Genomic DNA, 16252 nt, shown 5'->3' on the forward strand with positions numbered 1-16252 from the left:
CTAGTATATCAAAACCAATCGGATGAAACTGATCGATTATACTATGTCACATGGGGCCCCCGACTCCAAATAGTCGCCCCCCCCCTGGAGTAGATTATGGAAGGAGTTCTAGTATGTATAGAAAAGATCAAGTCATTGGGCGCCCCCAATCTGATTTCACTTAGGGGCCTCATGAAGGCTCTGGACTCTGGACTTTGCTACCTTGGGGTCTGGTGGGGTCCAGGCTGTTTGGCAGGAGAGGTTGGGATCCGGGGATGCTCCCCGGCGGCTGGTTTGGCATGCGGAGCGCCGGTCTGGGACCCCCCGGGTACCGTGGCGACATGAATGGCTGCAAAAAATAAAAAAAAAAACAGGAAAAAGATTGACTGTTATGGTATAGATAACATACGAAAAGGCATTACATGATATCTTGATATGACCAATGTTCCCTGTGATTTTCCTTACGGGTCTGAGCGTTCACACAAAGTCGGTGAGCAACGCTTGAAACAACGGTGAGCAACAGCAATCCCAAGTGTGGCAACTAAATCATGATCTCTCTCTTTCTCCGTCTCTCTCTCTCTCCCTCTCTCTCTCCTCCTCTCTTTGTCTCTTACTATCTTTCTCCCTATTTCCCTCTTTCTCTTTCTACCTTTCCCCATTCTCTCTCTGTCTCCCTGTCTCTCTTTGTCTCTGTCTCTCTCTGTCTCTCTCTGTCTCCCTGTCTCTCTCTCTCTCTCTCTCTCTCTCTCTCTCTCTCTCTCTCTCTCTCTCTCTCTCTCTCTCTCTCTCTCTCTCTCTCTCTCTCTCTCTCTCTCTCTCTCTCTCTATGTCCAAAACTATAAATTCCTTTGAAAAAATCTCATTTGTGTTTATTTTTTCCTAAATGTTACTTTTTTCTTTTCGTTCTCTATTTCCTTTTTTTCCTTTGTTTCTTTCTTTTCTTTTTTTTTCTGGCTTTTTTTTCTGAATGTTTCCTTCTTTTTTCTCTACCATTTATTCTTTTTTCACTACTTTTTCATTTTGGTATTTTTTTCTTTTTTTCCTGTTGCCCCTCCCCCCTTCCTTTAAGTCATATTTAGCACAATTTTTCATAATATTTGGTCATGTTCGGATGAAAGAAGCAAAAACAACCCGAAGAGCCGTTTAGGACCTGAAAGAGCCGGTTCCTTTTAGTGAGACGAGCCGAAGAAGCCGGTTCTCGACAAACTCTACTAACTTTACTCGACTTCATTCAAAATACCGCATTTTGGACACAAGGTCAGGGAAACCCGTGTATTTTGACCTTCATGCACTGTAACTTTAACTCAATTCGCTACTTAATTAGTAATTTCGAGCCCTGATTTTTGTGCGCTGAATAGAACATTGCTTATGACACTTGTTTTTATTCACCTTACCAGAGACGAATGTTACAGAGAGGACAGGGTTCGTACAGGTGCTTGAAATCCTCGAAAATGCTTGAATTGTAATGTTTTCAGGGTCAGGGAAATGCTTGATTTTGGGGTGAATATCTTGAAAATGCTTGAAATGATTTCCATTGTTGTGTTTCTGAGCATGCTTTTAAATAATTTCATTTTTTTTAAAGTGCGTAAAAAAAAACGACCAGTCCTCATGATCTAGTTGTCACGTGAAGCAATACTGTTATAAGTAAGCGGGTCAGGTGAAAAAGGCTATTCGGGTTTTTGTCACTAGGGGGAGCTGTTGTCGTGCAGAATAATCCACAAGGGCTTGAAGCTCTCGGTTCCCAGCAAACAGGTACCGGTACTCGGTAAGACCTCAGGTGAGGCATTTATATAAATTCCAAGAAAGACAAATATAAAAAAAAGAAGGGAGGAGGTGGAAGAACGCCATCTTTTTAAGAAAAGCAAAAGAGAAAAATAAAAGAGGACAGTGTGCAGCTTGCTACTTCTTATATAACACCGTCATGATATCAAATGGGAAGGGCGTGCAACATTCACTCGACCTAAAAAAATGTAGAAATTCTTAAAAATTCTACTTTTTACATTTAAATTTAACCCCTAACCCTATCTCTAAACCCTAACCTTAACCCCTAACCCTAAACCCTAATTCTAACCCACTCCCCCTAACTCAGGGGTGTCAAACTCATTTTAACTCAGGGGCCACAAGATAGAATAAACATTCTCTCTGGGCCGGACTGATGAGGAAGGAAGAATGAAAAGGAGAGATAGAAAGAAGGAATGAAAGAAAGAAAGAAAGAAAGAAAGAAAAAAAGAAAGAAAGAAAGAAAGAAAGAAAGAGGGAAGGAAATTGAGAAAGAAAAAAAGAAAGAAACTAGTAGATTGAGGAGAAAGAAAAAAGAGAGGGAAAGAGAGAAAGAAACTAGTAGATTGAGGAGAAAGAAAAAAGAGATGAAAAGAAAGAAAGAAGCTAGTAGATTGAGGAGAAAGAAACAAAAGACAGAAAGTAATAAGAGATAGAGAGGGAGAGAAATAGAGAGAGGGTGGGACAAAGAAAGAGAGAAAAGGAGAAAGAGAGAGATAAAAAAAAGCAAGAGAGAGGGAATGTAAGAAACAAGAGATAAAACGAGAAACGGTGAGAAGAGAGAGAAAAAGAAATCCAAACAGAAATAGAAAGAGAGAAAGAGAGAAGGAGAGAAGGAGAGAGAGAGAGAGAGGAGGGGGATGGAAAAGAGAGAGAAAGAAAATACAGAGAAAAGGAAAAAAGGAAGCCAGAGCAAAAGAAGGTAAAAAGACACAGATAGATAAAAAGACAAAGAGGAACAAAGAAAGAAAAAGATAGACAAAGCGAGTGAAAGAGAGAGGGATAGAAAGTGAGAGAAAAAGGTGACCGCGTTCCTGCGGATGCGCACGAAACGTCGTCCCTCTCTGACCAGACGATGACAAATGGATTTGAAAGGAATAAGCTCTGTTGAGAAGTGAACTGCCTATTACTATTTATTATATTTCGCGACTATCCCCAAACTGCTTCACTTAGCCTACTCGCCATATGGGGTTACCTCCACACACTCATTCGCCGGATACCGGAAGCAACACTAGAAAGTGGGGACTTCCTTGATGTGTGGACAAAGATCCGATCAAAGCCGCTCCTACCATCTCATGGTGACTTCTCATCTCATCTCATTAGCTGTACCGCTTATCCTTATTAGGGTCGCGGGGGGGGGGGGGGGGGGGGGGGGCTGGAGCCCATCCCAGCCATCTCCGGGCAGTGGGCAGGGGACACCCTGAACTGGTTGCCAGCTAAATTGCAGGCAGGGCGGGGACAGACAACTCACTCGCTCGCTCAGTCACACCTAGGGACAATTTGGACCAGCCAGTTCACCTGAAATGCATGTCTTTGGAATGTGGGAGGAAACCGGAGTGCCCGGAGGAAACCCGCGCAAGGGAGAACATACAAACTCCGCACAGCTGGATTTGAACCCACGCAGGAGGTTCCCACGACCTCAGCACTGTGCCGCACACGCGCTAACCACTGCGCCGCCCTGCTGCCTCATGGTGACTTATCATATCGAAATCATTCCCAGAGGTTTGATACTCTCGATTTACACTCGGTTTGATGCCAAAGGGACACCGTCTTATTACCATTGTTTTTCTCTTGTTTTTTTGCCCTACGTGACCAACTCGCGGTGGGTTTACGTGCGAGAAGAAGCGCTGCAATATTAATGCCCGGCTGATGGACTCCGGGATGGCGAGTGCCTGGCCAAGGGGGGGGAGAGAAAAAGGGAGGTGAGCCCCCCCCCGATGCATCCCCGCCCCTTTTCCAGGCCGGCCCGCCGCCGATAAATTATTTACACTGAATGCCTGCAAGAGTGTGTGTTTTTTGTGCATTTGTGTGTGTTTTGTATGTATATTACCTGTCCGTGAGGGCCCATCATGGGATTGCTGGGGTTGTGTGGGGGAGGCTGCGTATGAGGAGAGGGCTGAGACCCCGGAGGACCCTGGAGATACAAGTACACATGGTCGTGTCAATAAAAATCAAGGAGGGGGAAAAAAAATCCAGAAGCATTGGAGGAACATTCTCAAGTAGAGAACATTACGCAGATTTCTCACTTCTTTGGCTTTCTAACAAGTTCAGCAATGTCAAACACCGTCACCTGATACTGAGTGTATTAGATATCTGAGACCACGCACAAAGAGGCATGATCTGGTCAAGCATCCCTATTCCATATAAAAAGAGGAGCCGATCGATAGGTCGCCCTCTGTTCCTTCCACCTGACTGACTTATAGCATAGCGTGGCCGTGCAGGCTTGCACTGCGGCCTTAAGTTCAGCACGCAGGCCATACGTTGCGACCATTCAGAGCACGAGACTAAATCTCTCCGCAACAACAAGTAGATGAAGGTTTCAGATTTAACTCCATGTTTTCTGATTCTTGGTAATGAGCGTTTTTTTCTGTACAAGGGAATCTCCCCAGATTGACTAGCATTGTAGCATTGTAACTTCCAGACTTTTAGCGGTCGAAAACTCCTATAATCTTCGGCCCCATAACGCCCCCCCTTTTTCTCCCCAATCATTAATTCTCTGTGTTAAGAAATTGTGTGTGCTATTTCAGATTTAATTTCAATAACAATTTAACTAAGTCTACTCCATCGAATACGGCCAAATCAGTCGAATTAGAGCCTCTGGCATCTCTGGGAAGCCTTCTCTCTAGTCCTCCAGCCTACTCCTCTCGGCCCAAGTCTCCTCGCCAGATGGCGTCTCGACTCCTCCCATGGGCGTGCCAAGGAAGCCCCCCCAGGGCGTGGCGATGTCTGGAAAACTCAAAACAACACTGAGCGTTTCTATGTCATCAGAGCCTTGTTCTCAAAACATCGCCTGCCGTCCTCCGTCAGAGTCCTATTATCAAAATTCCCTCGTCAAAATATTCTGCATTTGGAACGGCGTGACCTGTCATTGAACTATAGCCTACTCGGTGAAAGTCTTCATTGCACTCAGTAAATGTAACTTGTATTCAATCGTATGAAATCCTTTATAGTCAAATGTATGAAATCCTTCACTATCGACAACAAAATCGAACCTCTACACCTGCTAAACATGCTGAGGAGCCACATGCAGGTCTTTGGTGCGCCGTAGTGGCTCCTACCGAAATTTTTTGATTACCGTAAATTCCGGACTATAAGCCGCTACTTTTTTCCCAAATGTTCAGCCCTGCGCCAAGAAAGACTGCAACCTCTAAGTTTATGCATACATTGCCTGTAAAATAAAGGTACGTTCCGATAATGAGGAAGACGCCCTTGATGGCGATAGTTATGAGGAGGAAGTTGAGGACGATCTTCCATGAAATTCACAATTACGGGATGTTTTTTTTTAACAGGCACGTCTGATACACTGCGAGCGTGATCCTACTAGCGTGTTGCTACCTGTCACAGTCACGGTTTGGGATGAAAGTTATATTATTATTATTATCAAAGCTTTGAAAACTCTCTCGGTGTACCGTCTTTCTTCATAAATATGTGTAACCATGTATAATATGTGTTTGCAACTGTACATTTTTGTCATGTATTTATTTTAGAGATTTATTCTGTTATGTGTTCTACGGACAAATCAAAATGAAGGGGCGGAGCAAACAAGGGCTGATGGGAATTGGGGTAAAGCTGAGTTACCGGTAGATCTGTCTGTTGTCGCAGCGGACAATAGTGGATATATATTTTTCCCACCCTTAACTTTGGAAATTTTGTTTCCTTGGATAACTTTCAACGGGACCCGGACTTTACAAGTCTGCATCATACTTTAATTACGGGTATCATTTTCCATTCATGATTTGTTCAAACCTCACATTGTTTGTTTGCTGTTATGATCAGGCCTGGACGGATCTATTGACACTAACAAAGATGTTATATAATGAAATTGTGAATATGTTTGATTTTCGAGAAGGTTTGTTCAAACCTCACTTTGTGTTTGCTGTTAAAAACGTAATATTGGAATATAATATTGTGAATGTGCTTAATTGCTGTTGAGATTGTCATGATTGTTTTCTGTTTTTAGTGTCAATAAATTTGTTCAAACCAAAAAAAAAAAAAAAAGGCTTTGATGCTAGGTCCTTAGCTTGGCCTGGCAAGGCTTTGATGCTAGGTCCTTAGCTTGGCCTAGGTCCTTAGCTTGGCCCTTTTGGTGTTTGAAATCACTATCTTTGATTTTTGCAATCTGGAGATGGAATATGAGCTTGCTCTGTCCACTCCACGCATCGGCCCGGTATTGCAGTACCTCCGGGAACGGTGCATTCGCAATGATCGCAGCAAGGCTTTAGGGCTAGGACCTTAGCTTGGCCTTTTGGCTAAGAGTAAGTGTTCCGGCTCCTAGGCTTTGTAGCGTATTATGAACTGACCGATAACGGATAATGGATAATGAATAACGAAGATAGATCAATAACCCTTAAAAACCCCCAGACCGATAACGGATAAAGGATAATAGATAAAGAATACTGCGATTGGCTGGCAACCAGTTCAGGGTGTCCCCTGCCCACTGCCCGGAGATGGCTGGGATGGGCTCCAGCCCCCCCGCGACCCTAATGAGGATAAGCGGTACGGCTAATGAGAGATGAGAGAGATAAAGAATATAGAACAATAAACCTCTACAAAACCCCTAGTCTCAATAAATTTGTTCAAACCAAAAAGTTACAATCCTGGAACTTACAGCTTGGGCTGGGTTAAACTTGTGTTTGTGTCATAAGTTTTACTGCGGGGGCACGCGGCTTATACATGGGTGCGGCTTGTGTAAGTACAAAAGTGGCAAATCGCTTAAAAAGCGGTGGGTGCGGCTTATAATCAGGTGCGCTCTATAGTCCGGAATTTATAAGAAAAAACGCAGGTGCTTCCTGTAGCTTTGCCTTTTCACTCTCAAGCTGTTCCGAGTGCAGTAAAACCGCTTATCGGGCGAACAAACAGCACGAAGCCGGACTGGAATCCATTCCCGTGTTATGAAAATGTTTTTTCAGTTCGACGTAAGGCGAGGTTTTGAACGCGTGTGGGTTTGTGTGTGTTTTCCTGCGTTTGTGTGGTGTGTTTTGGGTGGTTAACACCCGCTGTCCTGGCCTACTCGTCTCGCAGCAGGTTCACGCTGAGGCTAATGCAGCACTAGCGCCGTCTGACCTCACCGGTTATTGAGCTTGCTGTCAAGTGTGTGCGTGTGTGTGCAGGGTTCCTTCAAAAAATGGAATCCAGAAATGTACCGTATTTTCCGCACTATAGGGCGCACCGGGTTATAGGGCGCACCCCCCAAAAAATAGTTTTTGGTTCTATATCTTCCATAGATAAGGCGCACCGGATTATAAGGCGCTACAATGGGAACGTCCACAAGCGGTGTCCGTACGATGTCACTCAAATGCATCGTTCCATCATTCGGAAGGTTAAAGTCTTGGGATTCAAGAAATGCTAACCATTCCTTAGTTTCTATTTCCTTTTTCGCTCGCAACTTTACTGTGCATATGACAATAAACACTTGGAATTGAGTTTGATTTAAAAATAGACACTCCATTCCATCCATTATCTGCACCGCTTATCACAGAAACATCGAGTTCAGTCTGAAACAAGATACAGGGAAAATATATAGCCGGAGTAGCTCACCGAAGTCGTTGTGTTCAATAATAATGTGCAACCATGGTCCTCTTATATCCGTGAGTGTGGTAAATCCAGAGAATAAAATATTTACAAATACAGAATAGTAAAACATGCTTTCTCTATGCCGTAGACAACCAACCAAACTTGCTATTCACATTCATCTTTTTCAGCCAATTGCAGGCTTTGTTTTGTCCCTTTAGCCTATGCAAGCCCGTAAATGATAAAAAGGATCCACCCCCTTTACCTCCAAATAACTTTAACCAATAGTGATCGAATTAACTGATGATTGACACATCTTTTTCGGCCAATTGCAGGGTTTGTTTTGCCCCTTTAGCCTATCCGAGCCTGTAAATGATAAAAAGGATCCGCCCCCTTTACCTCTGAATAACTTTAGCCAATAGTGATCGATTCAAATGATGATTGACACATTGGTTAGCCAATGAAACGCCGGTATATAAATCCCATCATACACCGCGGACTACTTCACGTTCGGGGGAAAATCTAGTCGGCGGCTGTTGCATTAGTTGCAAGACTTTGCGAAACACCATTGAGCCATATATAAGGCGCACTGTATTATAAGCCGCACGGTCAGCTTTTGAAAAAAATTAAGACTTTTAGGTGCGCCTTATAGTGCAGAAAATGCGGTGATCGGAAACCTAATACTCGATTACTTTCCATCCCCAACAAAATTGGACCTCTACACCTGCTAAACTTGCTGTGGAGCCACATGCAGGTGTTTGGCGGTCCCTAGTGGCTCCGGCTTAAAACATGACATAAATGAAGTGATTTAGAATAGTCTGAGATAAAGGGACGATATAACCTTGAAAAAGAATTGAAGGAAACCAAGGTCAGGGAGTTGCTTGCAGCAAGACTGCAAGAAAAGGGCTTAAATATACAAAAAATATAAGTTTCTCTTTCACAAAATATGCTGTTTTAGTTTAGATGGATAGATAGATAGATATAAAGATAGATAGATAGATCCATAGATACTGTAGATGACTATAGATAGATAGATGTCTCGATAAATGTCTAGAGAGATGTCTAGATAGATAGATGTCTAGATAGATGTCTAGATAGATGTCTAGATAAATAGATAGATGTCTAGATAGATGTCTAGATAGATAGATAGATAGATAGATAGATAGATAGATAGATAGATGTCTAGATAAATGTCTAGATAGATGTCTAGATAGATAGTTAGATGTCTAGATGTCTAGATAGATGTCTAGATAGATGTCTAGATAGATAGATGTCTAGATAGATAGATGTCTAGATAGATGTCTAGATAGATAGATGTCTAGATGTCTAGATAGATAGATAGATAGATAGATAGATAGATAGATAGATAGATAGATAGATAGATAGATAGATGTCTAGATAGATGTCTAGATAAATGTCTAGATAGATGTCTAGATAAATGTCTAGATAGATGTCTAGATATATAGATAGATGTCTAGATGTCTAGATAGATGTCCAGATAGATGTCTAGATAGGTAGATGTCTAGATAGATAGATGTCTAGATAGATGTCTAGATAGATGTCTGGATAGATGTCTAGATAGATGTCTAGATAGATGTCTAGATAGATGGATAGATAGATAGATAGATAGATGTCTAGATAGATGTCTAGATAGATGTCTAGATAGATAGATGTCAAGATGTCAAGATAGATGGATAGATAGATAGATAGATTACTTTCTAAATTTCTAACAAACCCTTGAATGTCTTGTTTCCAACTTCAAGTTTTATACTTGTTTGAAGAGAGAATGCCCAACCCCTCGACAAAATACCGATTTACATTCAAACAATACAGTGAACACCAATTAACTGCCAAGTACAAAAAGAAGACAATCACTCATAGTCACTAAACGTGCCCTGAACACATCACTAGCTCACGCCAATTCAACAGAACGAGTGCTACGTTGAAGGAGAAATAAAACACAGACAAAAGAGAAGCGCTTATACCTGCGACACGGTCTATGAGACGGCTCTTTTTACAATTTGCGCAATAAACACGGACGTTACTACCAAGTGTGTGTCTCTCGAGTCTCGGTGCTTAAAATCATCGTCTTATCTAAGTGCCTGGTCTTATACCGCCTTGGCCGCCCACCCATGCAAAGGGGCGGGGCTTCTTAAATGCACCTACTCAATAGTCTTAACTCATTCGAACTTGCTTCTATATCTAGTCACGCCAAAGCAAAAACCAGTCAAGGCAACCTAGCGGGTCAGCTCAAGTCTTCGATCTGATCTCCGAGAGTCCGTGTGCATGAATTGGTGCGTCTCCCGGCACTGACCCAGATGCAAGGTCTTCTCTAGACTACTTTTCCTCACTTAGGAGGAAGCGGCGTTGCCATTTTCCGGTTCCATGGTCGCCATCAACACCCCACGTGAATAATTCAGCTGGGATGGAGCCGTGCTAGTCCCCAAATCACAGGTCGCTAGCATCACATGAGGCTGTTATGACACAATGAAATTGGGGACGTTCGATATTTTTTTCCCCAGACCACTTCCGATATCATATTTGAGTCGGTATCGATACGGATATCGGAAATACAGGGGTTAAAAGGCACGAACAATTAAATGAATAAATGTAGAAATAAATAGATGAATGAATGAATGAATAAATATATGGATGAAGAAGTGCGTGAACAAATAAATACATGAATGAAGTATATGAATACATTAAAACATAAATGAATAAATGAATAAATGAATGGATGAAAAATACATAAACAAATATATACATATGTAAAATGAATGGATAAATAAAGACATAAAAGTATGAATGGATGAATAAAAATAAGAAATATTAACATGCATACATGAATGGAGAGGTGAATACCTTAATATTTAAAGAAATAAATGGATAAATATAAGGATCAATAAATGAAAAGATAAATTGATGAATACATGTATGAATGAATGAATAACTTGACTAAGACATGAATCAATAAACGGATGAATGAATACATGAACTGATAAATGAATAGATACATAAATAAACAAACCAATATATACATGAATGAATAAATAACTTGACTAAGACATGAATCAATAAACAAATGAATGAATACATGAACTGATAAATGAATTGATAAATAAATAAACAAACCAATAAATACATGAAAGAATGAATAACTTGACTAAGACATGAATAAATAAATGGATGAATGAATACATGAACTGATAAATGAACAAAGGAAAAAACAAACCAAAACATACATGAATGTATAAATAACTTGACTAAGATATGAATCAATAAATGGATGAATGAATACATGAACTAATAAATTAATAATAAAAAAAAACAATAAATACATGAACGAATAATGGATGAATGAAAACATGAACTGAGAAATGAATAAATAAATAAATAAATAAACAAACCACTATATACATGAATGAATGAATAACTTGACTAAGACACGAATCAATAAATGGATGAATGAATACATGAACTGATAAATGAATAAATAAAGCAATTAACAAACTAATATATACATGAATGAATGAATAACTTGACTAAGACATGAATAAATAAATGGATGAATGAATACATAAATTGATGGAAAAATAGATAAAGAAATAAACAAACAAATATATACATGAGTGAATAAATAACTTGACTAAGACATGAATCAATAAATAAATGAGTGAATACATGAACTGAAAAATGAATAAATAAACGCAGCATAAAATGAAGCAATGAATAAAATGATTTTCTAAGCGGCTAAGGAGATAACAGCCTAGCACGGGACCACAAAACCAGCAAAACCCCTTTCTCCTTTTCGCCATGCACAACACTCCTAAAGCCCTGCAGCAGCCTTCCTCCACCGTCGACCACTAGAGGGCAGTGTGGTGCCGCAGTGACGCCTCACCGACGCACACACGCAGCGAGCGCGCGCACGCGCGCGGAGCCAGAATACAAAGCAGCCTGCATCACTGAACACAACAAACAAAGCCGGGAGGAACACGCACGCGCTGCGTGCGCGCGCATTGTCACTCCTTGCTAACATTCCAGTGAGCTCTCCAGCTAGCTGACAAGAAATATAGCACGGGGACAAGATGACAACATGCAATCAGGGGCCCAAAGAGAAGAAGTTAAACATGACAGAAAGGAGGAGAGTCATTTATGTCAACCGGGCGGTGCCGCAGGAAGCGCGGGGAACCGAGAAAGTTCCGGTTTCGGGTTTCGCTCCCGTCGGCTTGGTGATGTAACGAGTGTGGGTTAGGATTTCTTCACGAGGGCCAGATATGATAGCGTTAGCGTGTCGGCGGCTAACGCTAGCCAGAAATATCGGGAACAAGAAAAATAAACAATAATGAACAACTTCCACTTATGACCCAGGCTAAATTTAGCTCCTCCCACTGTAATTTCCACTTTCCACTCAGGTTAAACTTAGCTCCTCCCACTGTAATTTCCACTATCCACTCAGGCTAAAATTTAGCTCCTCCCACTGTAATTTCCACTATCCACGCAGGCTAAACTTAGCTCCTCCCACTGTAATTTCCACTATCCACTCAGGCTAAACTTAGCTCCTCCCACTGTAATTTCCACGATCCACTCAGGCTAAATTTAGCTCCACCCACTGTAATTTCCACTATCCACTCAGGCTAAACTTAGCTCCTCCCTCTGAAATTTCCACTATCCACGCAGGCTAAATTTAGCTCCTCCCACTATAATTTCCACTATCCACTCAGGTTAAATTTAGCTCCTCCCACTGTAATTTCCACTATCCACTCAGGCTAAACTTAGCTCCTCCCACTGTAATTTCCACTATCCACTCAGTCTAAACTTAACTCCTCCCACTGTAATTTCCACTATCCACTCAGGCTAAACTTAGCTCCTCCCTCTGAAATTTCCACTATCCACGCAGGCTAAATTTAGCTCCTCCCACTATAATTTCCACTATCCACTCAGGTTAAATTTAGCTCCTCCCACTGTAATTTCCACTATCCACTCAGGCTAAACTTAGCTCCTCCCACTGTAATTTCCACTATCCACTCAGGCTAAACTTAGCTCCTCCCACTGTTATTTCCACTATCCACTCAGGCTAAATTTAGCTCCTCCCACTGTAATTTCCACTAGCCAGTCAGGCTAAACTTAGCTCCTCCCACTGTAATTTCCACTATCCACGCAGGCTAAACTTAGCTCCTCCCACTGTAATTTCCACTAGCCAGTCAGGCTAAACTTAGCTCCTCCCACTGTAATTTCCACTATCCACTCAGGCTAAACTTAGCTCCTCCCACTGTAATTTTCCACTATCCACTCAGGCTAAACTTAGCTCCTCCCACTGTAGTTTCCACTATCCACTCAGGCTAAACTTAGCTCCTCCCACTGTATTTTCCACTATCCACTCAGGCTAAACTTAGCTCCTCCCATTGTAATTTCCACTATCCACTCAGGCTAAACTTAGCTCCTCCCACTGTAATTTCCACTATCCACTCAGGCTAAACTTAACTCCTCCCACTGTAATTTTCCACTATCCACTCAGGCTAAACTTAGCTCCTCCCACTGTAGTTTCCACTATCCACTCAGGCTAAACTTAGCTCCTCCCACTGTAAACTTGCACTAACAACCCAGGCTAAACCTAACTCCTCCCAAACCATACTTCTGTAAAACCGATTCCATTTCAGAAAGAGAACCTATTTTTTTGTGAATTTCCGTCATAAAACACATCATGGTCGATACCATTTTAATTTCAAGATTAAGAGATTCTAAATTATGACTTAGAGGCCGATACCAATACCAGAAATGTCACGGTTGCCATGGCGCCCAATTGGCCCCGCCCATGTGGCGGCAGCTGCGGCTCATTGACAGATTGGCTTTCCATGTATTTAAACTCAGCGCTCTCACGCTTCCTTTGTCAGCCGGTCAACAAACCTCTGCCCCGCAAGACGTGGGTTTCGACTCGGTCCTGTTCCTGTTGGTATTTCCTGTCCGATATTGTTTCCGTTTATTTTGTCCTGTTTAATTTCCGTTTCCAGTTTTGTTTCCGTCTATTTCGGTCCTGTTTATTATTTTCTCCAGTTTTCGTTCCTGTCTAGTTTGTCCTGTTTAATTTCGATATCCTGTTTCTATATCAATCCTGTCCGGTATCGACCCCATCCGTCCGATATCAACTCTGGCATTGGTATCGATCTCGTCGACCTCTGGCTTCCTTTCATTTCACGCCAGACTGCTGCCTAACGTGCATGACTCCCCATTTCCTGTAAAATAAAAGCTTGGGTGAGAACGTCACGCGTTTGGGTCCTGATCCTGTTCCGGTTCATGACAAGAAACGCACAATTCACTTTACCTACCCTGAAAGGTCTAACAAAACAAATAATTGATAGCATTTTCTCAGATCAATAAAGATACTTCACTCTTGAGTAGTGAGAGTTTGATACCAATATCGATACCACCAGCACATACGGTTTCCTTACCTACCATCAATTTCTGAATCCTTATGAACAGATACGAATACCAAAACAACCAAATATATAAAATTCCGTACCCTTCCTTCTCTCTTCAAAATGGACTGAAAATGTCTTCAAAAAGTGATGTTCGAGACCAATTTTTCTCAGATCAATACAGAATTCTACTAAATTCTTGACTCTTAAGCACCGATACCAATACCAGAACTAGATCAAATTCCCTTTATTTTACTTACACATGCCCAGATCGGAGACCTGGTATTGGTATTTACCCATCCGGATTAAATAATCAAATAAAAAAATTCAACTCTTAAAGTGTAAGATACCGATACTGAATACAAATATAAACAGGTCAAACATGTCTTCCACCTTATTCCACACCACCTAGACTGGTATCGGCACAGATCTGACATCTGGTATCGGTATTTATGCATCCCGATTAAAGAATTAATTGAAAATACTAATTGTTTGAAGTCAAAGATACTGATACTGGATACAGATATCAACAGTGCAAACATTTCCTCATCCTATGCCACCCTTATATTAAAAAAAAAAAAAGACTGGTATCGGCGCATATCTGACACCTGGTATCGGTATTCACACATCCCGATTAAAAAATGAACTTAAAATACAAATTTTTGCAGTACAAGATACCGATACTGGATACAGATATTAACAGGGCAAACATTTCCTCGTCCCACACCAACTAGACTGGTATCGGCACAGATCTGACACCTGGTATCGGTATTTATGCATCCCGATTAAAAAATGAACTTAAAATAGAAATTTTTGCAGTACAAGATACCGATACTGGATACAGATATCAACAGGGCAAACATTTCCTCATCCCACACCACCTAGACTGGTATCGGCACAGATCTGACACCTGGTATCGGTCTTCACACATCCCGATTAAAAAATGAACTTAAAATACGAATTTTTGCAGTACAAGACCGATACTGGATACAGATATTAACAGGGCAAACATTTCCTCATCCCACACTACCCAGACTGGTATCGGCACAGATCTAACACCTGGTATCGGTATTCACACATCCCGATTAAAAAAATGAACTTAAAATACTAATTTTTGCAGTACAAGATACTGATACTGGATACAGATATTGACAGGGAAAACATTTCCTTATTCCACACCACCTAGACTGGTATCGGCACAGATCTGACATCTGGTATCGGTATTTATGCATCCCGATTAAAGAATTAATTGAAAATACTCATTTTTTGAAGTCAAAGATACCGATACTGGATACAGATATCAACAGTGCAAACATTTTCTCATCCTATGCCACCCTTATATTTAAAAAAAAAAGACTGGTATCGGCGCATATCTGACACCTGGTATCGGTATTCACGCATCCCGATTAAAAAATGAACTAAAATTACAAATTTTTGCAGTACAAGACCGATACTGGATACAGATATTAACAGGGCAAACATTTCCTCATCCCACACTACCCAGACTGGTATCGGCACATATCTGACACCTGGTATCGGTATTCACAAATCCCAAATGAAGAACGAAATAAAAATAGTAGATAGGCTCGAGCTTTCCGCACGATAGTAGAAAAAAAAAAGTATCGGCGCGTCACGATATCTCCATCGATCGAAGTCGACCAAGGACGGAAAAAAACGTCTTAAGCGCCCGTCATTCTTCTCATCCCTCAGGACAAATCGCTCACTGTCACTTTAAAGCGCCCGTGATAACACTCAAGTGGAGCGTCCTTCCCCTTTTTCACGTTCAAGGCAATGACACCTTTCACCGTATCCGACAACTGTGAGGCGGAAATACCAAGGTTGCGGCAAATAATTGGATTAATCGAAAATTAATCGACTATTGACGTTTCAGGTCCGAATTGTGGAACGGGACAAGCAGGGCACGGTTAAAAAACCCAAACCTGACAACTGTGAGGCGTAAACACTCCAGTCGCGATTAAAAACGAGATTAATCGACGATTAATCGATGATTAATCGACGATTAATCGATGATTAATCGACGATTAATCGATGATTAATCGATGATTAATCGATGATTAATCGATTATCATTGGAGAATGATCATGTTTGAAATTGATAGTGTACAAAACAACATGTAAATGGATTAAATCTTTGAACCTGAGAACTGTGAGGCATAATGACATGAGTTGTGACAACACATCGATTAATCGCTAATGGATAATTAATTTTTTTTTGGGGGGGGGGGGTAACTATCGAGATTTGGGGTTCTAAGCGCAGACAACAGAGTGTAAACAATAAGGATTGGAACCCCGAACCTGAAGAACTCTGGATTGGAATTACTAGAGTTGCCA

The 16252-nt window shown here is 41.3% G+C and overlaps 1 protein-coding gene and 1 pseudogene across 2 annotated transcripts in view; one reads left to right on the top strand and one right to left on the bottom strand.

Annotated features, from left to right (window-relative positions):
- The window catches only part of ssbp4 (single stranded DNA binding protein 4), a 191337-nt gene that overhangs the window by 24062 nt on the left and 151023 nt on the right, over window positions 1-16252 (bottom strand). For both annotated transcript variants that reach the window (XM_088349458.1, XM_088349459.1), the window contains exons 6-7: window positions 3809-3892; window positions 202-328 (exon numbers count right to left, since the gene is read on the bottom strand). In XM_088349458.1, the coding sequence (XP_088205584.1) occupies window positions 202-328; window positions 3809-3892 (211 nt within the window). The remainder of the gene's footprint in view (window positions 1-201; window positions 329-3808; window positions 3893-16252) is intronic.
- Window positions 6022-6179, top strand: LOC148355866 (U2 spliceosomal RNA; annotated as a pseudogene).

The sequence above is a fragment of the Urocampus carinirostris genome, chromosome 12, assembly GCF_059441175.1.
Source record: "Urocampus carinirostris isolate Australia breed hairy pipefish chromosome 12, RoL_Ucar_1.0, whole genome shotgun sequence".
In the NCBI taxonomy this organism is placed as follows: domain Eukaryota; kingdom Metazoa; phylum Chordata; class Actinopteri; order Syngnathiformes; family Syngnathidae; genus Urocampus; species Urocampus carinirostris.